The 27,708-nt window shown below is 45.1% G+C and overlaps 1 protein-coding gene across 1 annotated transcript in view; it reads right to left on the bottom strand.

Annotated features, from left to right (window-relative positions):
* myom2b (myomesin 2b) overlaps positions 1-27,708 on the bottom strand; it is a 158,351-nt gene that overhangs the window by 48,523 nt on the left and 82,120 nt on the right. The window contains exons 18-24 of the mRNA XM_085996445.1: positions 25,555-25,742; positions 22,161-22,287; positions 19,256-19,434; positions 17,203-17,317; positions 11,129-11,285; positions 5,671-5,777; positions 4,725-4,769 (exon numbers count right to left, since the gene is read on the bottom strand). Coding sequence (XP_085852571.1) covers positions 4,725-4,769; positions 5,671-5,777; positions 11,129-11,285; positions 17,203-17,317; positions 19,256-19,434; positions 22,161-22,287; positions 25,555-25,742 — 918 coding nt within the window. The remainder of the gene's footprint in view (positions 1-4,724; positions 4,770-5,670; positions 5,778-11,128; positions 11,286-17,202; positions 17,318-19,255; positions 19,435-22,160; positions 22,288-25,554; positions 25,743-27,708) is intronic.

Genomic DNA, 27,708 nt, shown 5'->3' with positions numbered 1-27,708 from the left:
GGAGAAATGGTGTAAATAATGCTATAAATTCCTTCACAGATATCCAACACTAGCGGACCTTCGATACAATCGTTCCTGGTAAAGAACTATTATTCCATGCAACGCACAATGTATTATTGAGCTGATAAAGTGGAGCCGTTTATAACCTGTTCTTTTAAGGCCTATTGCTGTGAATGTGCATATTCTGAAGCCAATTAATTGCTCTTAGTCATAAAATTCTGAGCTCAATCCAAGGTTGATTGCTTTAATTTTTAAGATTTTGTAAATGCTGTATGTTCGCTGGTGGTTTCCATATTTGTTCAGTTGTGATTTGTTGCCGTTTCGTGAATATGATATCTAAGCCAGTTACGTGCAATTGGGGTACATAGATACATAGATACATAGAAGATAGGAGCAGGAGTAGGCCATTCGGCCCTTCGTGCCTGCTCCGCCATTCGATGAGATCATGGCTGATCCTTTAATTCAGTATCCCGTCCCCGCCTTCTCTCCGTAACCCTTAACCCCTTTTGCCCGTAGAAATATATCTAATTCCCTCTTAAATATATTTAATGAGCTGGCGTACACTGCCCTCTGTGGCAATGAGTTCCACAGGTTCACCACTCTCTGAGTGAAGAAATTCCCCCTCATCTCTGTCCTAAATGGTTTAGCCCTTATCCTTAAATTATGTCCTCTAGTTCTGTTCTCACCCGCCAAGGGAAACATTCCTTCTGCATCCAGTCTGTCTAGACCTGTCAGAATTTTATACACTTCTATGAGGTCCCCTCTCAATCTTCTAAACTCCAGTGTGTACATCCCTAAACTACATAGTCTCTCCTCATAGGTCATTCCCGCCATTCCTGGTATCAGCCTGGTGAATCGCCGCTGCACCCCCTCCATGGCAAGAACATCCTTCCTCAGATGAGGCGACCAAAACTGTACACAGTACTCGAGGTGTGGTCTCACCAGTGCCCTGTACAGCTGCAGCAAGGTATCCCTGTTCCTGTATTCTAACCCTTTTGCTATGAAGGCCAGCATACCGTTTGCCTTCTTGACCGCCTGTTGCACCTGCATGCTCGCCTTCAGTGACTGGTGTACAAGAACACCCAGGTCTCTCTGTACTTCCCCCTCTCCCAATCTATTGCCATTTAAATAATAATTTGCCCTCCCGTTCCTGCACCCAAGGTGGATAACTTCGCACTTGTCCACATTATAGTGCATCTGCCATTTATCCGCCCAATCGCCCAGTCTGTCCAAATCGCTCTGGAGCTTCCTGGTCTCTTCCTCTGAGCCCACCCCCCCTCCTAGTTTAGTGTCGTCTGCAAATTTGGAAATGCTGCATCCGACTCCCTGATCCAGGTCATTAATGTAAATTGTGAACAGCTGGGGGCCCAGGACAGATCCCTGTGGTACCCCACTTGTTACTGCCTGCCATTCAGAAAATGAGCCGTTTATTCCAACTCTCTGTTTTCTATCTGACAGCCAGTTCCCTATCCACGCCAAAACTTTCCCCTTTATCCCATGAGCCTCAATTTTCCATGCTAATCTTTTATGTGGGACCTTATCGAAGGCCTTTTGGAAGTCCAGGTACACCACATCTACTGGCTCTCCCCCATCTATTCTACCAGTTACTCCCTCAAAAAATTCCAATAGATTAGTCAAGCACGATTTACCCTTTGTAAATCCATGTTGACTCTGTCCTATCCTGTCCCCATTTGCTAAGTGCTCCGCTATTTCATCCTTAATGATGGACTCCAGCATTTTGCCCACAACTGATGTAAGGCTTACAGGTCTGTAATTACCTGCTTTTTCCCTACCCCCCTTTTTGAATAGTGGGGTAACGTTAGCTACCCTCCAATCCATCGGCACTGTTCCCGAGTCTAATGAATTCTGAAAAATCATCCTTAGTGCATCCGCTATCTCTAGGGCCACCTCCTTCAGTACCCTAGGATGCATGTTATCAGGCCCTGGGGATTTGTCCACCTTCAATCCCTTTAGCTTCCTTAACACCATATCCTTAGAGATATTGATTTGCGTCAGTTCCTCCTTTGCCAATGTCCCTATTTTTCCCGATATCCCAGGGAGGTTTTTTGTGTCTTCCTTCGTAAAGACTGACCCAAAGTATGCATTTAGTTGATCTGCCATTTCCTTATTTCCCATTATATATTCCCCCGTATCTGACTGCAATGGACCAACTTTGGTTTTCACCAGTCTTTTCCCTTTGATATACTTATAAAAGCTTTTGGAGTTAGTTTTTATATTTTCCGCCAGCTTGTTTTCGTAAGCTATTTTGCCCCTCTTGATTATGCCCTTTGCCCTCCTTTGCTCTATCTTAAACTGTTCCCAATCTTCCGCTCTGGCGCTTTTTTTGGCTATTTTATACGCCCTATCTTTGGATTTTATGCTGTCTCTAATTTCCCCTGTTATCCACGGTTGAGTCACCTTTTTAGATTTCCTTTTATGCCAGATTGGTATAAACAATTTTTGCAATTTTGTCATTCTATCTTTAAATGTTTGCCATTGTTTATCTACCTCCAGTCCTCCCAGGAACGTTGTCCAATCAGACCTACTCAGTTCCCGTCTCATGGCATCATAATTCCCCTTGTTTAAATTCAGGACCTTAGTCTCTGAGTCAATTTCTTCGCTCTCCATTTCGAGTGAGAAATCGATCATGTTATGATCGCTCTGACCCAAGGGTCCCCGTACAACAAGATTACTGATTAGTCCCTTCTCATTGCACAGTACCCAGTCCAATATAGCCTGTTCCCGAGTTGGTTCCTCGACATATTGATCCAGATAACCATCCCTCAAACACTCAAGGAATTCCTCCTCCTCATTATTTTTACTGATTAGGCTAGTCCAATCTATATGTAAGTTAAAGTCACCTATGATGACAGCTGTGCTCTTATTGCACGCTTCTCTAATTTCCCTCGTGATGCCCTCCCTAACCTCTATTTTACTATTTGGAGGCCTATATACCACTCCTATTAATGTTTTTCGCCCCTCGCTATTTCTTAGCTCCACCCATATAGATTCTGTATTAACTGAGTTAATATCCTTCCTTTCAATTGCATTTATCCCCTCTTTTACTAGCAATGCTACCCCTCCTCCCTTTCTTTTTTGTCGATCCTTCCTAAATACTGAATACCCCTGTATGTTAAGCTCCCAGCCCTGCTCACCCTGCAACCATGTTTCCGTAATCCCAATTAGGTCATAATTATTAACCTCTATTTCCACAGCTAATTCATCTACCTTGTTCCTGATGCTTCTCGCATTAAGGTATAAAACCCTCAGGCTTTTTTTATGCTCACATTTTTTATGAATTAGTTTGGCCCTTTGTTTTTTGTTCCTCACCCTTTTATCATTTATTTCTGTCTGCCTTTCACTTTCCTCTATCTCACTACATAGGTTTCTAGCCCCCTGCCATACTAGTTTAAATGCTCCCGAACTGCTTTATCAAAAATTACCCCGAGAACATCAGTTCCATCTCTGCACAGGTGTAGACCGTCCCTTTTGTATAGGTCACACCTACCACAAAACTGGTTCCAATGCCTCAAAAATTTAAAACCCTCCCTCTTACACCACTGCTCAAGCCACGTATTTAGCCTAACTATCCTGTTCTCTGTACGATAGTTCTCGGTACAGAGGGTTGGATTCTCCTCCTGGCGGACTAGCGACAGAGCAAGACCTCCACCCATCACTATCGCCCCACTGTAAGTGCGCCTCATTTTCCTGGGCCGGGACTCATTTGTCATAAGAGGGCGGGCTCCTCGTGGGATCTTGGGAACAAAGCAGGACCCCGGGGCTGCCAACACGTAAAATTCTGGTGGTGCTGCAGCACTTGAAGAGGTGGCCGAGGATTTAAAAAGGGGGCGGAAGAACCCCGAAGAGGGAACAGTGGAACTTTCTCGGCTGAAATGAGACCTGAAATTAATAGTAGTTGGGGCCGCTGTGGAGGAGAGGAGCCCACTGGCTAGGCCCAGACGGACTAGTGACTTAAGCGGATTACTACCAACATTCCCGCTAAGCTGTGTGGTCGTGCAGTGGTCTGGAGGTCCCGCGCAGGCCGCTCACTGGCTTTTCAATGTAAGAAACCGAGCGTGCGCGAAAATGTGAATGGGCCGCGCAGCCCATTAAAGGGACGGTGCGCCAAAAAAAGAGAGAGACAGGGAGCATTGCTTACTATCTCGGGGACTGCCGCCACACTTATCCTGGCACTTCCCGGGGTTGACGGAGACAGGAAAATGGGGCAGCTTGCCTGGACCTGCTAATGGGTATCATTAGGCCTCGCCACCTGAGTTTTCCCTATTTTCCGCTGCTATCCTGCCCAATCTCCGAGTAGAAATTCCGGCCCAGAATTTCTATGCGCGCCACTTTCAAGTGTGACAGATGGCACTCATGTTGTGTTATATTATATATATATATATATATACAGATGTTAAACTGCTAAACTGGATAAAGGACTCGTACTTTTCCCCCGTAAACATTTCCAATACACTTTAATATAGCCACGTTCTGTTTGCATTAATTCATGCTGCTCCTCATGTTTCAATCCAAGGTTTGGAAACAATTTAATTCAGGACAGCAAGAGTTTATAGTGCGCAATCTTGAAGAATGAAAGCTGAAATTAAATAAGGCAAGACTTTGTCCCGAGAAAATACGACAGATAATTGACAGAGTGAATAATGAAGGCTCCATTGTGTTATGATTCGCAGTAAATTTACCAATAAACGTTCAGCTATACTCACTTGGATGTCTGATCTCGTGGCTCAAAGTCATCAAGTGTTCCATTTCTGAAAAATAGAAGGCAGATGGATTTTTATTCTGTGACATTTTCTCAGATTTAATAATGAAACCCAATACACCGTTTAGATTCTATAGGATAGACTTTCCATTTTTACCACCTGGGCATTAAAAACATCGTCTGGACAATAGGGAAAATCTGGTGGAAAGGATTCAGTTGACTGGCTTGCAAACCTCCCCGCCAGAATTTCCTTTCTACACTCTGTCCAGACCATGCTTATTGCCCAGGCGACAAATACGAAAAAATCTACCCCAATTATTCTAACCAGACACAATCGGGCTGAAATTCCAATTGGCCTGCTCAGCCAGCAGAGGTGGGGCACAGTGGGCTGCAAGTGTGCCCATGCCTGAAGCCCTAGATTTTGTCCCGTATTTTGAGGACAGGGTCATCTGCATGTTTGGGGTGAACCATCAGAGCCTGCAAGGGTGCGTTAGTGGTGCTGCCCCACTGCCACCCCCACCCACTCCCCGATCCAGCAGCATACAGCGGAGTCCTCCCGGGGGCCGAAGATTAAAAAAAAACTTTTAAATTCTTCAGATCTGAAGGAAGCCTTAAGGTAAGAAATTTAAGGAAATCAATTCTGGTTTCGGGCCTTTTGGAAGGCCTGAATGGGGCTTGTGCCAGCTCTCAGCTGTTAAAACTTCCACTGAGGCCTTATAAGGACATGATGGACAGAATTCCCAGGGTAGCTCAGGAAATCTCCCCAGACACGCCACTTTGAGGTAGGAATGGCGAGCTTGATCGGCCCATGACACTTCTACGGGTCTATGTGGGCTCTCTGTGAAATTTGGGCAGAGACTGGGTGGAACTGGGTTTCTTGCGGCCGGTCGATCGAGAGATCCACCCGGATACGGCCTTGGCCCTGATCGGATGTGTGGAGGAGAACGTACCTTCTTTTTCTAAAACAAAGCTGGAAGAGATGCCATCAGTGTCTGTTACTGCCACAGAATATGTTCCCAAATCTGACATGCTAGGATGCTTAAAGATCAGCTTGGATCTATAAGAAAAACAAATTTTATCCCTAAATAAAATATAATTCATTGAAGCAACAATATAGCAAGATTCTATATAGCACAACTGGTAACTTACAATACATACAACCGAGTTTAAGAGCCAGTGGTTCTTCCAATTGGCAGAGAGTTAGATTTTCCTGTTCCGATGCCAGGGCTCATTGGGTTTCCTGGGCACAGCACATTGAGGAGAATCAGGCAGTGACGGCCAAGGGAGCACACCTGATTTTCTCTCCATGGATGGAAAATAATGTAGGCTGCCATTCTGAAGTGCGATCGTCGCCGACTGATTCTCATCTATGTGCTGCTCCCAGGCAATGTAACACATCCAGGTGCAGGAATAGGAAAATTTAGTGGTACATGTGTGAGCACTGCACACAGGATTCTGTCACTCACGGCCCACGTAGTGACATAAATAAAGATCTCTTGTGTGTCCCCCCACTTCATTCGCCCCACCATTGACGGCCGTGTCTTCAGCCATCTAGGCCCCAAGCTCTGGAATTCCCCTCACTAAACCTCTCCCTCGTCCTTTAAAACCCTCCTTAAAACCTACCTCTTTTTCCAAGCTTTTAGTCACCTTTCCTTCTTTGGCTTGGTGTTAATTTTAGTCTGATTACGCTCCTGTGAAGCGCCATGGGACATATTACCATGTTAAAGGCACGATATAAATGCAAGTTGTTGCTATCATAGAATGGTTACAGCACAGAAGGAAGCCATTCGGCCTGTCGAGCCCGTGCCGGCTCTCTGCAAGAACACTTCAGCTAGTCCCACTCCCCTGCCCTTTCCCTGTAGCCCTGTAAAAAAAATTCCTTCAGGTACTTATCCAATTCCTCTTTGAAAGCCATGATTGAATCTGCCTCCACCATTCTTTCAGGCCGTGCATTCCAGATCCTAACCACTCACTGCGTAAAAGAGTTTTTCCTCATGTCGCCTTTGGTTCTTTTGCCAATCACCTTAAATCTGTGTCCTCTGGTTCTCGATCCTTCCGCCAATGGGAACAGTTTCCCTCTATCTACTCTGTCTAGACCTCACATGATTTTAAACACCTCTATCAAATCTCCCCTCAACCTTCTCTGTTCTAACGAGAACAACCCCAGCTTCTCCAATCTATCCACGTAACTGAACTTCCTCATCCCTGGAAACATTCTTGTAAATCTTTTCTGCACCCTCTCTAAGGCCTTCACATCCTTCCTAAAGTGCGGTGCCCAGAATTGGACACAATACTCCAGTTGAGGCCGAACCAGTGCTTTATAAAGGTTCATCATAACTTCCTTGTTTTTGTACTCTCTGCCTCTATTTCCTACATTACAACAGTGACTACACTTCAAAAATATTTCATTGGCTGTAAAGCGCTTTGGGATGTCCAGTGGTTGTGAAAGGCGCTATATAAATGCAAGTCTTTCTTTTTTTTAATGAAGTCCAGTATCCCGTATGCATTTTTAACCGCTTTCTCAACCTGTCCTACTACCTTCAATGATTTGTGCACATATACCCCCAGGTCTCTCTGTTCATGCACCCACTTTAGAATTGTACCCTTTAGTTTATATTGCCTCTCCTCGTTCTTCCTACCAAAATGGATCACTTCCCACTTTTCTGTTAAATTTCATCTGCCACGTGTCCGCCCATTCCACCAGCCTTTCTATGTCTTCTTGAAGTCTATCACTATCCTCCTCACTGTTCACTATACTTCCAAGTTTTGTGTCATCTAAAATTTTGAAATTGTGCCCTGTACACCCAAGTCCAAGTCATTAATATATATCAAGAAAAGCGGTGGTCCTAAACTACAAATCAGCAATCAGCCCTGGGACATTCATTCAACTGATTTTTTTTGCTATCAATACAATTATTTTTGAAGAAGTCGAGCAAATAAACTGTTGACAGCCTTCATACTTTGGTAAAACAATGGGGTGATGGCTTGCAATAAATGATATTTCATTCCTGCGCCTTTCCCCAATATCCACTAGATTATCTTCATGCAACAAACATTAGTCTGACCCATCACCATCGAATGAACGCAATTGACAGAAGTCTTTGATGAATATTTAATACAGGGGCCTTGAAATTCTTGGGGTTGGGGAGGGAAGTGTTGTGGTGGAGTGCCAGTAGGCGGAGCTTAGATCCGCCAAGGTTCCGCCCCTTCTGGTCCTATCGCACATCACAGCACTTTCAGAGGCGGGGCCACAACACACCCAGCTGCAAATGGGCGGGTACATTAGAATGGGTATGCACGAGGAAAATACGTTGTTGTTTCTCGTTCACGCCATTAGCAACGCTGGATCCCAGGGCTATCTGCCAGTCCTCGATGCCCAGTGTTGTTAGGGCTGTGGGGGGGGGGCGGGGTGGGTCTTTAAACCATCGCCAGATTGGTTTCTGCTCTTTCAGCATTGCTGAAACCAGCAGAAGAAGGAAGAGCAGCTTTTCAGTTCTTTACCTCCCCCGAGCCATGCAAGACCATGGACGCTGTGGCAAACTGCAGCAGTGGAATTCTTCCCCGCTTCAATCAGTCAGACATACACTCCGATTTGTGCAAACAATGAGGCTGCCCACCATGGACGTTTCAATTACCCTGACCCGAGGATTCAGATAGGCTGGGGGACTTTCGGCATTGGGCGGGCGGAAGTTCCACTCCACCCCTGTTCTACCCGCCCCTCCCAAGCCTCCCTAGGAATTTTGGGGCCAGAGTGTCCATGATCAATCCACCTATAACAAAGATTGCTTGCATTCCAGCCAATCGCATGCATCTACCATAGAACAAAGGGAATGCCTAGAAAGATATCAGAGCGCCACAGCTAGCTGACACCATTTCTAATATTGGAGAAGCTCGAGCCATTTAAAACTATATGGGGGAAAAATTCGGTTGCAATGCAACTAGCGCCCGGGTACGGTGCCGCCAACACCTCCCGTGAAATTCAGCGGGAGGCTAGCGGCAGCGCTAACTGTTAGCGCCCTGCAGCGCTGCGCTGCCGGCGATGATGTCATCACCGTGTACAGCACCCCGGTCGCGATCTTCGGTAGTGCCCTCTGACTTACCGCCAGACGCTATGTCTGACGGGGTCATGGGGGTCTACCTGCGGCCGGGGCAGCGCTATTTAAAGGCAAGGTGCCAGGCGGCCATTTCTGTTGCTGGCCGCCTGCCAGCACCTGCCTCCGCTCCTGTCCCCGGCCTCCTGACCCGCCCCCCCGCGGAGTGCCGGCTGCGCTCCATGAGCCCGGCACTTCTCTTGAGTGCTGGGCTCTTTTGCTGGCACTCCGATCCCGGTGGCCCAGCTGGGCCCCGGGTTGCGCTGCGCAAGGCCCCTCTCCTTTAAGAAGGGGAGGAAGGCCTGCAATACCGCGGCGTGGCGCTGCAGCACGTAGCGCCGCGATATTCCCTCGCAGCATCCCAAGAGGGAGGCGGGGCACTTCCCTCTTGGGACACTACCACTCAATTTCGACCACGGAGGTGCTAATTTTTCCGGAGCGCTAAAAGTAGCGCCCCAGCAAAGTCAACATGGATTTACAAAAGGTAAATCATGCTTGACCAATCTACTGGAATTTTTTGAGGATGTAACTGGTAAAATAGATAAGGGAGAACCAGTGGATGTGGTGTATTTGGACTTTCAGAAGGCTTTCGATAAGGTCCCGCATAAGAGATTAGCGTGCAAAATTAAGGCACATGGGATTCGGGGCAAGGTATTGACTTGGATAGAGAACTGGTTGGCGGACAGAAAGCAAAGAGTTGGAATAAACGGGTCATTTTCCGAGTGGCAGGCAGTGACTAGTGGGGTACCGCAAGGATCGGTCCTAGGACCCCAGCTGTTCACAATATATATTAATGATCTGGACGAGGGAATTGGATGTAATATCTCCAAATTTGCAGACGACACAAAGCTGGGTGGGAGAGTATGCTGTGAGGAGGATGTCGTGAAACTCCAGCATGATTTGGACAGGTTGGGTGATTGGGCAGAAACATGGCAAATGCACTATAATGTGGATAAATGTGAGGTTATCCACTTTGGTGGCAAAAACAGGAAGGCAGATTATTATTTGAATGGTAATAGATTGGGAGAAGGGGAAGTGCAAAGAGACCTGGGTGTTCTTGTACACCAGTCGCTGAAGGTAAGCATGCAGGTGCAGCAGGCGGTTAAGAAGGCAAATGGTATGTTGGCCTTCGTAGCAAGAGGGTTCGAGTGCAAGAACAAGGATGTCTTGCTGCAGTTGTACAGGGCCTTGGTGAGACCACACCTTGAGTATTGTGTGCAGTTTTGGTCGCCTTACCTGAGGAAGGACGTTCTTGCCATGGAAGGAGTGCAGCGAAGATTCACCAGGCTGATACCTGGGATGGCAGGAATGACGTATGAGGAGAGATTGTGTCGATTGGTCTTGTACTCACTGGAGTTTAGAAGATTGAGAGGGGATCTCATCGAAACCTATAAAATTCTGTCAGGCCTGGACAGACTAGATGCAGGAAGGATGTTTCTGATGGCCGGGGAGTCCAGAACCAGGGGTCATAGTCTAAGGATAAGGGGTAAGCCATTTAGGACTGAAATGAGGAGGAATTTCTTCACCCAGAGAGTGGTGAACCTGTGGAATTCTCTGCCACAGAGGGCGGTGGAGGCCAGTTCATTAAGTATATTCAAGAAAGAGTTGGATATATTTCTTAAGGCTAAAGGGATCAAGGGATATGGGGAGAAGGCAGGGACCGGGTACTGAATTTGGATGATCAGCCATGATCTCATTGAATGGCGGAGCAGGCTCGAAGGGCCGAATGGCCTACTCCTGCTCCTATCTTCTATGTTTCTATGTTAGCGCCCCAAAGGGGGCGCGATTCAATTCCTCCCCCTATAAAACCAATGGCCAAAATAACATCAGGGAGATCCTATAAAATGTTGCAATATCTGCAAAAATCTTAACCTATGCATTTGCTATTCTTAGCTTTTTACCAAATAAAGTAGGCCCGATTTTCTTGACTTTTGTCCGGGGAACTCCCATTCACCAGGTACAGAGGTTGAGAAAAGGGCAGCAGAGATGGATTATGCCAGATCCCTGCCCCTTTTAAATTGCCCCAGGGTTCCTGGGACTTTCCTTGGCAGGCGGAGCTAGGTCTGGGGTTGCAATAGGCACAGGCCCAGTGATGGGATTGATTGAATTCGGTGCTTTACTGGTCTGTATGTGTCAATACTGCAACACACAGGTGCATCTATCAAATGAACCAGCCGGAAACTGAATCCATACCAGGCTCAATCTGAAATAAAATGCAACTTCGATGCAGTTTGAAAACCATGAGTGCTGGGAGTCTTGAAAGGAAAACACCAGGGACTTAATGTAACTTAAAAATATACCAAAATAATCAACCTACTTTTCACCCTCTGTTTCAATGTGGACCTTTGAGAAGTCAGTTATTTCCTCATAGGCCATGCCCCAAGAAAATTCAGAGGCATCCGACATATCATGGCACTCGAAGCTCAGGTAGATGTTGCCATCTGCATCGACACCAGTAGCGATTTCCTTGGTTCCTTAAAGATTAAGTCAAGAGAAAGAAATAGTTATGATATTAATAACATGATTATATGATTAGAAACATTGTTAAGGGGGAGCATTTTATGTTCAAAATACGATCCCGTTTCATAAAAGAAAATAACATTCTTAACCGACCCGAGGCATTTGAGTAGGATCTTCCCTCGCTGCTGGGACACTTTGGTGACATCAATAATAGGCAGTGTCTCAGAACACTTCTGCTGTAAAGTGAGGGAGGCGACTTCAACCGGATCAGAGCTGCCCAACCTCACAAAGCCCATGTTATAGGCTGGAAATGCAGATTTCCAAGGATGTGACATTGGTTCCTGGGGCCAGGCAGCACAGGAGCAGCCCTTCGACTGGTTTGAATTGCCTCCCCCACCCCCCAACTTCCACCTCCCCCTTACATTTACAACGGAGCCGCCTTTTACAATAACATCCAATAAATTCCTGGCAAGACTGTTATTTCTGTTGTGTATGTACCTTTAAGGGAATAACTGGTCTCAGACTGCAGTACCGGCAGTGACCACCCCTGTATAAAAGGCCCTAGCAGGCTTCTGTAGTTTCAGTTTCCAGGTTGTCTCCATTCAGTAAAGACTTGTATAATCAACTCCTGCAGTCCGTGTCTCAATTATACACGGACATAATACTGGCGACGAGTAAGAAACAAACTTACCTGCAACTCGGCAGCACCTCAGACGACATTATTGAAGGTCGGAGCCAGAAGAAAGAAAAAAAAAAATAAATAATCCAAAGAAACTCGAGAAACGGGCGTCGACCGTGGGCAACCACCCTCCAAATCATCGAATTGAAAAGTTGCAGGAGAGACTGTCGAGAGCCAGGCTTGGTTCTCCAGTCTGTGGTTTCCCAGCTAATCGGGCTGGTGGCAGGTAGTGCACTGATCCTTCCTGGGCTGCGGCGGGCTAGAGCTCAATCGGGTGGCTCTGCAATGGGGCCGGGCAGCGAGTCGGGAAGCAAAGAGAGAGAGAGAGGGTGGAGCACACAGGGCGCGGCCGGTGCTTCGAAGCCAGGCAGCATTCGGACCTAAGAAGAGGGAGGGAAGTGTCCCAGAGGGTCCGCTCCACGACGGGAACGGTTCTTCAATTAACGGAGCAAATATTGAAGCGCGATAGAAAAGTAAAAATACCGCGGAGAGCGGCGTTGGCAGCAGCGATCGGGGAGGCGCGAAGACCATAGGGCGTCGCCATTACAGGATAGTAAAATAAATATAATCGCCAGCAACAGCGTTGGCAGCAGCGGCAGCGGCGGGAAAGCACGGGAGGCGCCATCTTAACTCGGCGGGGAAGAAGGAAAAGCGCGGGAGGCGCCATCTTAGATTTTCAAGATGCCAAAGACTGGCGATATCACTGCCTTCGATAATGCAATAGAAGACTGGACCACGTATGTGGAAAGAGTCGAGGTATATTGCGAGGCAAACGAAATAGCCGATGAGAAAAAGGCATCGGTATTGCTAAATTTAATGGGCGCAAGAACGTACGGCCTATTGCGGGACCTGATTACTCCAGCCAAACCGAAGGCGAAGAGTTTTAACGAAATTGTTGCTATCCTACAGGAACACCTAAATCCTACACCGCTGCTGATAGCAGAAAGATTTAAATTCCACAGGAGAAATCAGCATAAAAATGAGAGCAATGCTGATTACCTTACGGAACTACGCAAGCTATCAAAGCACTGCCAGTTCGGAGCAGGACTGGCAGATACCTTACGGGACAAATTTGTCTGTGGACTCCTGAGTGAAGGAACCCAGAAGAGGTTACTCTCAGAGAAAGAGCTGACGCTAGATAAGGCTTTCAGCGTGGCAGTATCGTACGAAGCCACAGGAATACGGCACCCACGAAATGACACGGGGATTTGCAAAATGTTATCGCTGCGGCAGAACAAACCATGACCAGAAGGACTGCTGGTCCAAGGACAAAATATGCAGGCAATGCAGAAAGATGGGACACATTGCACGAGTTTGCAGGTCTGGGAAGAAGACCAACGACAACAAAAAGGCTACTAAGGAACCATACAGGAAAGTACAAAAGATGACGGACAGTAGTTCCGAAGACCAGATGAGCGATAGTGAATCCGGGAACAAGAGACTAAGCTGTCTCAAACTTCACAATGTAATCGCAAAAGAGGATCACCGAACCATTTGGGTCACCCTCACGATAGCAGGGTCCCAAGTCAAAATGGAATTGGATACAGGATCAGCTCTAACCGTCATGAATCGACGAGACTATGAGCGGCTATTCTCACACATACCTTTGAAAGAGACATCCATTGTCTTGAGGACGTATACGGGGCAAAAAGTATACCCCAGAGGAAAAATAAGGGTGCCTGTCGAATACAACGGCAAGAAAATACGGAAATTGTATCTCTACATTTTGCAAGATGGTGGACCACCGTTATTGGGACGTGAATGGATCAGAAAGATAAGTTTAGACTGGCACGCCATTCAGGCACTGACGGTGGCTGGTAAAAAGGATGACGACGTCACTCCTGGACGATTGTCAATAATCTTAGCTGACGCCAAAGAGGTATTTCAACAAGAACTGGGCACTCTTAAAGGCGTAACCGCCTCGATAAAAATAGAGGAGAATGCAATTCCCAAGTTTTTCAAAGCAAGACCAGTACCATATGCAATTCGCCCAGCCGTCGAGGCAGAGCTGGAGAATCTGGAGAATGCAGGCGTGTTATCTAAGGTAGACTGGAGCGAGTGGGCGACACCCATCGTTCCGATCATGAAAAAAACGTTAAACAATAAGTCTGAGGAGCCAAGGAAGGTTCGCATCTGTGGGCACTTCAAGGTGACGGTGAACCCAGTCCTTCACACAGTACAATATCCTCTTCCAAGGATAGAAGATATCTTCGCCTCACTATCTGGAGGGAAGCGTTTTACAAAAATTGACCTAGCACAAGCATATTTGCAGATGGAGGTTGAAGAATCCTCTAGGAAGTATCTCACGATAAACACTCACAAAGGTCTTTACCAGTATAATCGACTGGTATTCGGAGTAGCATCAGCTCCGGCGATATGGCAAAGAGCGATGGAACAAGTCCTGCAAGGGATTCCGGGGACTCAGTGTTACTTAGACGACATCCTAGTTACAGGTGAAGATGACAGTGAACACCTTGCCAACCTAGAGCAGGTGCTCACTAGACTACGTGAACATGGGCTACGAGCCAATCGCCCCAAGTGCGAGTTTTTTAAGAAACAGATATCGTATTATGGTCACGTGATTGATGAAGAGGGGTTGCATAAGTCCCCTGACAAAATTGAAGCGGTACTTAAGGCTCCAGCGCCTGAAAATGTGTCGCAACTGAGGTCATTCCTCGGATTGGTGAATTACTACCATAAGTTTTTGCCGAATTTGTCCACAATTCTGCATCCACTGAACGCCCTACTACGAATGGGAGTAGCATGGAAATGGAGCGATGAATGCAAGCGGGCCTTTCAGAAGAGTAAGGACCTAATCACTTTAAGAGAAGTATTGGCTCACTACAACCCATCACTACCGATAAGGCTGGCGTGTGATGCGTCTCCCTACGGCATTGGGGCGGTACTGTCACATAAATTCCTTGATGGTTCAGAGAGGCCGATAGCTTTTGCATCACGCTCGTTAACTTCAGCCGAGCGTAACTACGCCCAGATTGACAGAGAGGCCCTCAGCCTGGTGTGGGGGGTGAAGAAGTTCAATCACTACCTGCACGGTCAGAAATTTACTCTACTAACTGATCATCAACCTCTCGTCTCCATTTTCAACCCTCAGAAGGGCGTACCGATAATGACGGCACAACGGCTACAGAGGTGGTCCCTTTTCCTAGGGGCTCACCAATATGACATCGAGTACAAAGGAACTAAACAGCATGGGAATGCTGATGGATTGTCGCGCCTACCGTTGCCGACGGTGGAAGAAGAACTGGCAGTGGATCCAGTGGAGTTATTCCACTCGACTATAGTCGAATGTCTCCCTGTGACGAATGCAAACATAGAAAAGGAAACACGAAATGACCCGACACTCTCCTGGGTCTATGATTTAACGGTGAAGGGATGGCCAACACATGGCGAACCACTGCTGCCAGCATTCTCGCCGAGAAGAGAACAGCTGTCAGTGTGCAGAGGAACCTTGATGTGTGGATCCAGAGTAGTAATTCCACCCAAATTGAAGGATAGAGTGCTCAATGAGCTTCATGAGGGTCATCTGGGAGGGGTAAAAATGAAAAACTTAGCCAGAGCGTTTGTGTGGTGGCCGGGAATCGATAGAGAAATCGAAGAGATGACCAAGAGCTGTACAGGATGCCAGAAGGTCCAAAACGCCCCACCACAAGCCCCTCTACATCCATGGGAGTGGCCCTCATCTCCATGGCAAAGGGTGCACATTGATTTTGCTGGTCCCTTTATGGACTCGATGTTTTTAATTGCAGTGGACGCACATTCAAAGTGGCCAGAGGTAATAAAAATGTCCTCAACCACCACAGAAAAAACTATCACAGTCTTACGAACCATATTCGCCAGGAATGGGCTGCCTGAACAGATTTGCTCTGACAATGGACCACAGTTTGTGTCTGAAGAGTTCCGGAGGTTCTTAAAGAACAATGGTGTTAAGCATTACACATCCGCCCCATATCATCCAGCCACTAATGGATTGGCCGAGAGGTTTGTTCAAACATTCAAGAAGGCTATCAAGGCAATGTGTAATGAAGATATACCCCTACAACACAAGGTGGATAACTTCTTGTTTGCCTACCGGAATGCGACACATGCGGTTACCAACCAAACTCCAGCCATGATGTTCTTCAATCGAAGACTACGATGCCACTTGGATTTGGTTAAGCCAAACATCAGAAGAGATGTGGAGAACAGGCAGTTTCAGAATATGAATGAAAGGCCAACCAGGAGTTTTAAGATAGGTCAACCAGTTTTGGCCCGGGACTACCACACAGAGAAATGGCAGCCAGGAACGATCTGTACACGGCAAGGACCTCTAATGTATACCGTGGACGTTGGGGAGAGCATTGTAAGATGCCATGCTGACCAGATTCTAGAGTCACTGGAAAAATTGACCCTTAGTGTTAGGGGGATTAAATACGTGGGGTTACGGGGATAGGGTGGGATATGTGTTGGTGTAGGGGTTACGGGAATCGGGTGGGATATGTGTCGGTGCAGGCTCGATGGGCCGAAATGGCCTCTATCTGCACTGTGGGGTTTCTGTGACTTCTGTGACTTTCTGTGACCTGACGATGAAACCGAAGTACCAATTGCATCTACCGCAGAATCGGTGATATTGGAAGCAGACGAACCAAACAACGACATTGATCCCGACTCAACCTTGCCAGAAGAACCTGATATCCCAAAGAGGCGTTATCCAGACAGAATCAGGAAGCCTCCTCAAAGACTGAACTTATAATTGCTTAACTTCAACCAATGTATCTAGCAACCGTAATTGTAATTGTAATTAGTTATTATTTAGTTGTTAAATGAATGTTATGTACAGTTTATCTAAAAGGGGAGGAATTGTTGTGTCTGTACCTTTAAGGGAATAACTGGTCTCAGACTGCAGTACCGGCAGTGACCACCCCTGTATAAAAGGCCCTAGCAGGCTTCTGTAGTTTCAGTTTCCAGGTTGTCTCCATTCAGTAAAGACTTGTATAATCAACTCCTGCAGTCCGTGTCTCAATTATACACGGACATAATAATTTCCTTCTGTAAATACGGGGAGTATTTTGAATTAAAAGCACTCTCTCTGGTTTTTTTTCCTTCCTCTTAAAGGAAGATAAATATTTAGTTCAAATGGAAGCTGCAGCATAAAGTGCTTCCGGCAATATGGTGCAGTGATAGCGTGGTACCAAGCACAAAGCAGCCTTTTACCTAACCCGGTCTGTAACAAGCAATGGCTCATTTGAATGTACCTGGCCTAGCCTGAATGAAGACAGGCTCAGAAGGCTCCGAAGCCTTGCCCGGACCAGCTGCACTCACTGCATGGACTCTGAAGATGTAGCTCTTCCCTTCCTCCAACTTAGTAACCTGTGAAGATAATGAAAGTGAAACCAGTTAATCGAACAGAATTAAGAAAATGTTTGTTACTTTATTCTTTTCTTTATATTATAATGTTCAAGCTTTAGGTCAGACTAGAGAGTAGAAGAGGGTTTTTTTCCTCCACTCTTCAGTGCCTATACAAATTAGACTCCTATTAAAAGCAGTTAATGCCTTTGGGGTTAATTCCTACCAGGAAACTCTCGTTTTTCCAGCACCTAAATAGCTGGAAATCTCTCTTAACCGGCAAAATTCAGGAGTAGGTTCAGGTAAGTTTTACTTCATATTACTGGCTGTGTAACCGGGGTTCCTGCACCTGTTGCCATGCAACAGGGACGCCTGGATCTGTGGCCGTGTACGGGGCTCTCGTACCTTAGTAAGTATACCTCTCTGTAATCCGGACTTTTTGATCAACCGGCACCACGCCGGTCCTGTCGGTGCTGGATAAAAAAGAGTTTCCTGTATGTCTTGATGAAAATGGAACTGAAGTTAGTAAGAATAAGTATTTACTGTATAGAGCAACTCCACTGTAACCATCAGTTTTTGATCAGTGGCCACTAAAGATCTTGCACTTGCTGTGCACTGCAGTCTGGCTCATTTCTATACGTGCATATAGTGGACAGGACAGCATCATTTCTGTACTCTCTCTCTCTCTCAATGATCCGAACCCCAACTCATCTCAGCGGTCTGAAGTAATGGCCAAATCAGGGGCTCATTGCTCTAAAGAAACTAAGATTTTGGTCCCCTCAAGGTAGCTGGTTAAGGCACGGAGTAGCTGAGCCTTGCAGATGAGAGAGATCCCAAGTTCAACCTCCGGTGTGTATTGTTAGCTGGTCTCAGTTGCAATGCCTGATTTTAGCAAAGGGGAAATCATCCAGGACTCGCGCTCCAACTTGCTGGAAGTGGATATGTGATGACAGGATTGGGCTTGTTTGTGATTCTCTGATGGTCAAATAGCCTACCTCCTTGTCTAGAAACATAGAAAAATAGGAGTAGGCCATTCGGCCCTTCGAGCCTGCTCCGCCATTCAATATGATCATGGCTGATCCTCTATCTCAATACCATATTCCCGCTCTCTCCCCATATCCCTTGATGCCTTTTGTGTCTAGAAATCTATCTATCTCCTTCTTAAATATATTCAGTGACTTGGTCTCCACAGCCTTCTGTGGTAGAGAATTCCACAGGTTCACCACCCTCTGAGTGAAGAAATTTCTCCTCATCTCAGTCCTAAATGTTCTACCCGCTATCCTGAGACTTGTGACCCCTCGTTTTAGACCCCCCAGCCAGGGGAAACATCCTCCCTGCATCCAGTCTGTCTAGCCCTGTCTAGACTCACTAGATGAAGAATGGCCACTCATACACAGTACCAGAGCATAGCTAGCACCCATGGAACCATGGCTCAGCAAAGAGTCACCTTCAGCAAATGAGGAGTGGAAGGGAGAAATTGGTGGAACAAGGAGGGGGAATTTAAGATTTGTTTTTTTAAATAACAAAACTGCATATTACATGAAGTAGAAGCTTCAGAATTATGAAGCGAAGTTTGTTTTTTGATGTTGATTCCCCCCCCCCCACCCCCACCCCCCACCCGCAATTTTCTCCTTTCCTCTCCTGAAGCGGACTCTTAATGGAATACAGTTCCAGGGACACTGGCAGCCCCTGTGATACCTTACCCAAGTGGCCATTCTTCATATAGAAACTTAGACAACAAGTTTTGACAAGCTATTCAACAATGCTAACCAACATAGCCGAACCTGATCCATTTGTCATGTGACAGCCACACATGGATCACGATCAAGAACAGAAACACTGGCTAATTTAGTCCAGGGGCTTTGAGGCCCAATTGTAGCATTCCAACTGAAGTATAAATATTTTTATTATCAAAGTAAATTGAGGTATTTAACATAATAGCACGAACGATTCATTCCTAACCTTCAAATACCGAGTGGTTACAGCTTTCTCCGTCACAGTTCTCCATTCCTCTGAATTTACTTCACAGATATCCACTGTGTAGCCAGTGACAGCACTGCTGCCAGTGTAAATTGGCGGTTTCCACAGCATCACCAGAGAATGATTTCTTATTTCACAGAATGTCAGGTCGTAAGTGGGGCCTGAAGTGTACAGAAAGTAAGAAGAACATTTTAGTGCCACCCAGTGTAGTGACTTCTAGGAAAGCTCTGCACCAAATGAAGCAGTGCTCAGAATTAAAAGCATGTAGAGCAGAGGGAAGGGTTGGCAATTCTTGTTACAAAGATATTTCAGTCATTAAAAAGCAGATTCTTTTGATCTTGTGCCTTGGGGCTATTGGATTGCCTGGGCACAGCAATTACAGGAAAATCGGGTGGGGAGGTGTGCTCACCCGTAAGGGAGCCCCTCTGATTTAGCGCCTGTTATGACTTTAGATTGTCCCAAAGAGCTCCACAGCCAATGAAGTGTTTTTGAGGTGTAGTCACTAAAGTAATGGCAACAGACTAATGCATGGGCAGACTTGGCAGAGCATGATCCGGAGTTCATTTTCCAACCATGCTTGCCACGTGCGCATGTAGGAGAGGGCTGGACTATCCTAGCCCAATATTTTTTTTTAAAGTTCAGGGCATATATATACTTCACCCCTGTGCACAGATCCAAGGAAATATGTCACCCAGGGCTGTCGCATTTTCCATGTTTTCAGTTCACACACTGTCACAGTGAAACCAACATCATCTCTGGTCTATTTTTATTTCATAGAATCGTAGCATTTACAGCATAAGCCATTCAGCCCATCTGTGTGAATGCTACCTCTTCAACTGGAGCCATCTATTTTACTCCCATTTCCCTGCCCTGTCCTTGTACCCGTATAACTCTTCCTTTTCAAATACTTACCCAATTCCCTTTTAAATGATGCTTCTTTCTCTGCCTCAATAGCCACTTGTGGTAAAGTAAGTTCAAATAACCCTTCATGTGAAAATCTCTTCTAACTTGCTCTTTCACTCATCTGGTCACCAGATCACCAACTAGTGGAAACATCTTACACTATTTCAAGATTCACATTCTCAAAATCTTTCATAATTTTGAAAACCTCTAGTATGTCTTTAATTTTAGTATGATTTATTTCTACCTACTCTAAGCTATATGACTTTTTCTTACCATCCTGCCACCCGCCACCACCCCCACCCCCCAACCAACAAAAAAACATTGGAATGTTTTACTTTCACTGGTTTTCTTGCCATCAATTTTGGAAGAAGAAGCAAACTTAAAAAAAATCAATATTTAGTAGCTGAAAACTAACTTTAACACCTTTTATCAGCCAGTCAAAAGCAACATACATTGAAGTTTTGGCGTCATCGCCTTGTAAATGTGGCCAGGTCATTCTTTGACATGAGGAAACTCATTTGTGACCTGCTTGAGCCCAACAGCGCCTGGACAAGCAAGCATGTCCACAACACTGAAAAGGTTAACATCACTATGAAAAATCAGTAGAATATACTCCCTCCTCCCTTAATTATTTAAGCTGGGTATTTATGCAGAATATTTGGTCCTGGAATTCCTGGAGGACCACTCCGCCAATGCAAGTGCAGCGGAGTGGAATCCTCACCCATCCTAGCCCCACGCCCAGTCCCTGTCCCAAGTTCCCGAGATCATTTGCACGGATGGGGCAAACCACCAGTGCCTGTAAGGGGACATCATCAGCACCTGCCCTGATCCACTCTTGTAAGGCGGAACAACCCACGGGCACTCCACCGGAGGTCCTCCAAATGTCCAAACAGGGCCCGAGAAAATATTTAACTTTTTGAAGTATTCAGTTCTAAAATGAACCATTTTATCTCCAGGTAAGATAATCAATCACCTTAGTCTAGATAAGGTTTGGGGCCTTTCAGAAGGCCTCAAAGGGACTTACGACAGGTCTCAGTGGGCATAAGTTCCACTGAGACCTTTCAAGGGGGTAAAGGCAGAAATCCCAGGGCAGCTCGGCAACTCCCCCCCAACATGTCCCAAATCCGCCCTTGGCCTTCCTCCATCGGAATATAAAGGACCATCTGAATGGGGAAGAATCCCAACTTAACCAGCTTTCATCCTGACTTCCTGCCTCCCCCTGCCCCAGGCGGAAATCAGGCCCCAGGAATTTTGAGGCCTTTGTCTTTAATGCTGCAATCAAACTCTTTTGCAAAGCAGGTTACAAAACGAAGATGTACACCAAAGGGGCGATTTTGCCAGCCTTGGGGAGGCAGGTTTGGAGGTGAGACTGCCAGGAAAATGGCAAAATCTGGGGGTGGGTACCCACCCATCGGTGGGGTGCAAAAGTGCGCTGTGGAGGTAAGTGATGGGTGCAAGTGTGGAGAGGTAAGTATGTGAGGTGAGTGGAAAGTAATAGAAAATGTTTACTTACCTTTGTTTCTTCCTGCAGGCTTCAACCGTTGGGGATGCAGAGACTCTCACATCTCATCGGCAGAGATGACAGATGGCTGCTGCATTCTCCGATGCAACAGCCATCTAATTTCTGCTCACAAAAGAGGTTTGATGAGTCTTGAATATAAGAACTCATCAAACAACAGAGAATGTCAGTGTTTGACAGCTTCACAGAATTTTTTGACAGATGAAACGTCATACGCTGACATTCTCTGTAACCGGCTTCCCCTTAATTGGCCTGCTAAGCCCACTGGGCGGGCTTAACAAGGTCAATCAAGGGAAAATAGCGTGGGTTGGCCAGAAGTCGATAGAGGAGGGACTAAAACCCGACAAGTGGGAGTCCCACCTCCAAAAGCTCCCCATTGGCAAAATCCAGCCCCTAGTCTAAGTGACTAGTCTGTGTTATAAGTAACTTGTGTTAATAATGACATGCCTCTGTTAATTCTATTACCTGGTTCTGCCATAGTCCATGCTTCACACTTGAAAGCCCGACTGGACTCTGAAGGGACGCCAACACCACCCAGATTCATAGCACTGACTTTAAACTCATAGAAACCGCCTTCTTTCAGATTTTCAACCTTTTAAAGGAACAACAGAAGAAAGAATCCATCAACATTGCTACTGCCATGGATTGTGGCAGAAAACTTCAAACATCTTAAAAGTAATTCTACACTGTAGTATGCGTTACAATCTCCAAACAAAATCATTTGCCATTAATTTCAATGGGGGTTTTCCCAATTGTCCGCCGTAAATTTGGCAGATGACCCATGGAAACTCCGGAGAAACGGAGTAAACAGCGAAAGTTACAGCGGACAATTGGGAGAACCCTTGCACAAATTTAACCCCATTGTGTTTTACTCCAGGTCCCTGTTCCTGGTATGCATAAGTGACCTGGAATCACAGTCACAATGTAAAGCAGTTACATTTGCAGCCAAGTTATAGGGGACTGTAGACTGAGGGCACAGCAAAAATTTTACAAAGAGAACTCAACAGGGTTTGCACCTGGGCTGCTCAGTGCAAGTGAATTCAATATGGAGAAATGAAAAGTATTGCATATTGGAAGTAACAGTAGGAGTCATGGGTGGGATGGAACTTGCCAAGATGGAATTCAAGACAGACCTTAGGGTGTTAGTTCACTTTTTGCTCACCATGGCTGGGAAATTCCTCAAACCAGCTCACAAACAGGGTTTCCACTGCGCTTCCGGTGAAGTAACACCAGCAGAGCAGCAACAGCTCTGAGGAATTTGCCAGCCATGTCTAAACAGAGCGAGGCAGCAAGAAACAACACTTAAATAGGGTGCTGGGTTTCATTACTAAATCAGGTGAGCTGAAATATTCTGCGGTCATTCGGAGGTGGTACAGTACCCTGGTCAGGTGACACCTGCAGTACAGTTCTAATCACCTCGACATACGAGGGCCATCCAGGCTCTAAAGACAATGCAGAGGAAGCAGTAAGGCTGTACCTTGATATAACAGGGAAGCGCAATGAGGAACTAATTGATAAGCTGGGACTCTTTAGCCTCGGAAAGAAATGTCTCCGAGGGGACCTTATAGAAGCACATGACATACTAAATGGGATAGGGAAAGTGAACCCAAGATGATACTTTTACAAGAGGGCACAAGTCCAGGGTTGGGAAAAGCTTAATTTAGGAAAGACGCTGGGAAGTTTTTCTTTATGCAGAGGATGTCCAATAACTGCAATGTGTAATTGTCAGGAGGAATAATTGATGCCAAAACGCTGGGCTCATTTAGGTGCTGTAATGGGAAGATGGTAAGTTTGTAATCTGGAAGGATGAGATGAAATCGGCTGAAGGGCCTTCTCCATTCAAACCCCTCTTGTGAGCTAGAATAGGAAAATCCTGCTCTCAACAGCAGAATGACATTTGCTAACTTCATAATATTTCTAAAAAAGATTAAATGTACTTATGAAAGCTGTAAGGAATTGATGTGGGGGCGTTCAATGCAAGCTCAAATACTCTTGGTTTTCAGAGAATGCAGAACACTAATGTGCTAATGCCCTTAAATACTTTCAGACAGTGGGGCTGATTTTCCTGACCTTTGTTCCCAGAACACCTATTCCTGGGTGCAAAGGTCAGGAAAAAGGAGTAGGCCTCTGCTCCATTCACGTTGCCCAGGATTTCCGAGGTTTCCTCCTGAGGCAGGGCAGGGCCTGCGCCTGCACTAGACACAGGCCCAACAATATCTGACGCTCAATTTCCTCTTCTCTCAATTTTCAGGGACACCTGAAGAAGGCGGTGTTGGACATTCTGCCGACGACCCCTCTTTGATCAGGGATTCTGAAGGGGCCAGAACTTGCGGGGGGGGGGGGGGGCGGGCAGTATTTTCTTCAGTCTATAGTTCATTTTCAGGCTGGGAAGCAGCCAGAAGCCTGCAGCAGTGTTTTGGTTTCTGCGCCTCAATACCAGCACAAACCCCTGCCAAGGCCATGATCATAAAATTCAGGTGAACCTGTGCCTGTCCAGTGTCCAGACAGAGGGGGGGCGGAGGAAAATCAGTTCCATTGTGTTTCTTCAAAATGTACTGTACAACATATTTAAAATAAACCTTTTAACTGATCTACAGTTTTAAATGATTTAAAAGTAGGGTTACTGAATCACGTTATCTTTTGCCAATGTTTACAGTGCGGGATACAAGTGCTCCTACATATAGGAAGGCCAAAATGAGACAATCCCTTTACCATATGTGGAAGCACTGTAACCTTACAAGGGGTAAAATTCAACTGTGGTGGGGATGCAAAACGGGTGGCAATGGATCAGCTGCCTGCTATACAACCTGCCCGATTTCCTTTCCAATTACTTCAACGAAAAGTAAAATCGGGGTGAGTGAGAGTATAACGGGCGGCCAGTCCACTGCTGACCACTTTGTGCTTCACAAAAGTTGAATTTTACCCCCATTGGAGAATAAATACTAATGGGCAGTAGCTCACCACCACCTTCTCAAGGGCAATTAGGGATGGGCAATAAATGCTGGTCTTGCCAGCGAAACCCACATCCCGTGCATGAATAAACAAAAAGTTGTACTCCTTCAGTGAGTCGCTGATGTTTTAACAGTGAAATTCATTCCTCTCTGCAGAAACACTAAGGTCACATTGGTGAATAAGCCATCTCTCACTGGACAGACTTTCAACCCTCCATAGAAAGCATTAAGTGACCTGAATAGGACCAGCAGTAGTCGAGAAATCCAACACTATACAGGGCTTTATAAATTTAAAAGATATATGTATATCTAATAAAATATTATTGCTCCATGATATAAAGTTGCACACATTGTTCTGCTATGCTGAGGACTGCAAGTAGTTGTTTCATGTTATCAGACACAAGAGAACGTGCACAATATCACGGTAACGTATACATAAGATGGGTAGGATTTTATCTTCACTGCCTGAGCATCACCTGGGAGGAATGCAGAAAGGGTAATTAGGCAGGGAGGATCGCACACTTGTAATGTAGCTGCTCAATGTTCATTCCATTCATTTAAAATGACAGGAAAACCAAACGTTCTCCGTTACAGGTGTATAATGTTTCCTGCACAATCTTTCTCCTTGCACTCCACCCAGTTAATGCTTAATGCCCAGGCAAGATGTTGCTGATAATACCGTTTTGTCATGCCTTACATATCACAGATGTACACTTTAATATGAAAAAATAATAGAACCTTAACTCCAACTGCATACTTTTCAAAAGTTCCATTCTGTGTGATTTACCAACAGATTAGGAGATATTTGGCGATTTGCATTTGGTGACTGGCTAGTGGAAACTAAGAAAAGCTCTTCACATCTGTGAGAAATTGTTCCCCTTTGTACAGATATTGAACATAACACTAACTTTGTAAACTGTTCCAGTGATTGCTTTAATGTTGCTTTCATGCCAATGCAGGTCAGTAACTTCACGATGATCCATGTAGTAGCCAATGATATCTGAGCCACCAGTGAATCTTGGTAACTTCCAGCCCAGGGTCATGGAGTCGTTTGTGCAGTCAAGAAGAGTTATACCATGAGGCGATGATGGGCCAGCTATGGGGAGATAAAGATTGAAGGATGTAAATCCTGACTCCAGAATCTGGAGATACCACTCAGTAAGTCCCCATGACTTTAAGAAAATGACCAGCCTTTCTTTGGGTTAAATTATTATATAATAGACTAATTAAAATAAAGAACAATGACTTGATTTTTGAATATGCTATACATACTTGATACATAGATACTTCATACATGTAATCTTGAATAACTTACATTAGCTTTTTAGGGTATTGCTATACGACTGGTAATGTTACTGAAGTAGAGTGATATGGAACTGACAGACACAAGTTATACTGTTGGCTCTACATTACTGTCTAGTCAAGAAAACAGAGCAATGCTCTGCTCTCGTGTCCAAATATCCTTGAAATTTTAATGTTAGGAGGATGGGACAGTTGGTCTCTGCTAGCATTAAAAAGGATAACCAGTCATTTTAAAAGGTTTGCTTTAAAATTTCACTTTGCAGCCAAAGCAGTGTGAGGTCTCCACCATCTGGGAGAAGTTTTCAAATTGCTTCCTAAAACACGAAGCACCATGAGCTTGGCAGCTTCACACCCGAGTTTTGTGTCAATGCAAAACCAATCAGTGCAGATTATATGGTATAACTGGCATCTATGAAGCATTAAATAACAACTTTAATTAATAACTTTCACAAAAAATGCTGGGTCTGAGCCCAATTGTGACAGATTGCCTGTGAGAATTAAAAATAACTTGTTCTACAATTAGAGCACTGGTGCTTTAAGTTTAATAGGGAGTAAGTATTAAACTGTGCTCATGTACTGGCACCATAGTGAGAATGTTAATATGTGGATCCATTAAAGAAACAACATGGTGCTTTAGGTTATTGTTAACCAACAATAAATGTGACTGATTGCTTCACACATGCTCCAGTACCTACCATGAGGAATACCCCCTCCTAAAATGGTCACATAAAGAAAGTCAATTAGATACAGCACAGAACTAACACCCATACTATTAAAAAATGATTCTATAAGGATAGGAATTACTTTTGGCAATATTAGCAGACATTTGCTTAACATATTCATATAACATTTCTATCCGCTACTTTAATGTAGGTGTTAATCCACTTACGTTAATACCTCCATTAAAACAGCTGACAGAAGAATGACATATGAATACTCTAAGCTTTCAGCCATTATCACCCATGGTAATTTCTACACTATACCATCTACATTTTGAATAATCTTCAGATATAAATCACAGAAGTTGACAAGACAATTTCTCCAATTTATATCTGAAGATCATTCAAAATGTAATGAAGCATTAGTTAATACTTCTGTAAAATTGAAGTAAGGACTGACTTTTAATTTGATGGATGTCAAGACTGGGTCAATTTTATCTAAAATATTCAAATGCAAAAAATATCAGGATAACATTAATATGTAATTTGGGAAAAACAGAGCATAAGGAAAAAAATGACACAAAATGGCATGGGCACTTCTAGCTCCTGTACCTATACTCCCCGAGCAATCAAGTGTTGCTACCTCTCTCTTCAAGGTTTTTATTACTTTCCATAGAACTTTACTGATTCCCTCCTCAGTATGGAAACTACCCTTCAAAGGATAGCAGTGCTTCCCTTCCCAGTACCATATGTCTCAACCTGCAGGGACACGGGTCCTAAAAGTCAAGGCCAAATGCCCAAAATCAAGTCTAGATCGTGAATAGTCAAATAACCGATTGATAAATTATACTGTTATTTCTGTGTATTATTATGTGTTCCACAAATATAAAACCCATGTCCCCATAATTTGGATGTGTTTAATGTGTTTTTTCATGTTTCCCAATGAGGAATGGGATAAAGCTTAACACTTAAAACTATGTACAAGGCTGTTAATAACATAAACAAAGAAGTGCGAGAAAAGAAATGCCTAGACTACCATTGCTTTACTGACTTCTCTTCCCAAGAGTGTGGTTTCCCTTTCAGTCTCTCCTATGGTAGCAG

This window comes from Somniosus microcephalus, chromosome 9 (assembly GCF_052327205.1).
Source record: "Somniosus microcephalus isolate GS21.2 chromosome 9, FLI_Smic_1.0, whole genome shotgun sequence".
Taxonomy (NCBI): domain Eukaryota; kingdom Metazoa; phylum Chordata; class Chondrichthyes; order Squaliformes; family Somniosidae; genus Somniosus; species Somniosus microcephalus.
Note: the sequence above shows the minus strand (reverse complement) of the source record. Positions and strands in the feature narration are given on the sequence as shown.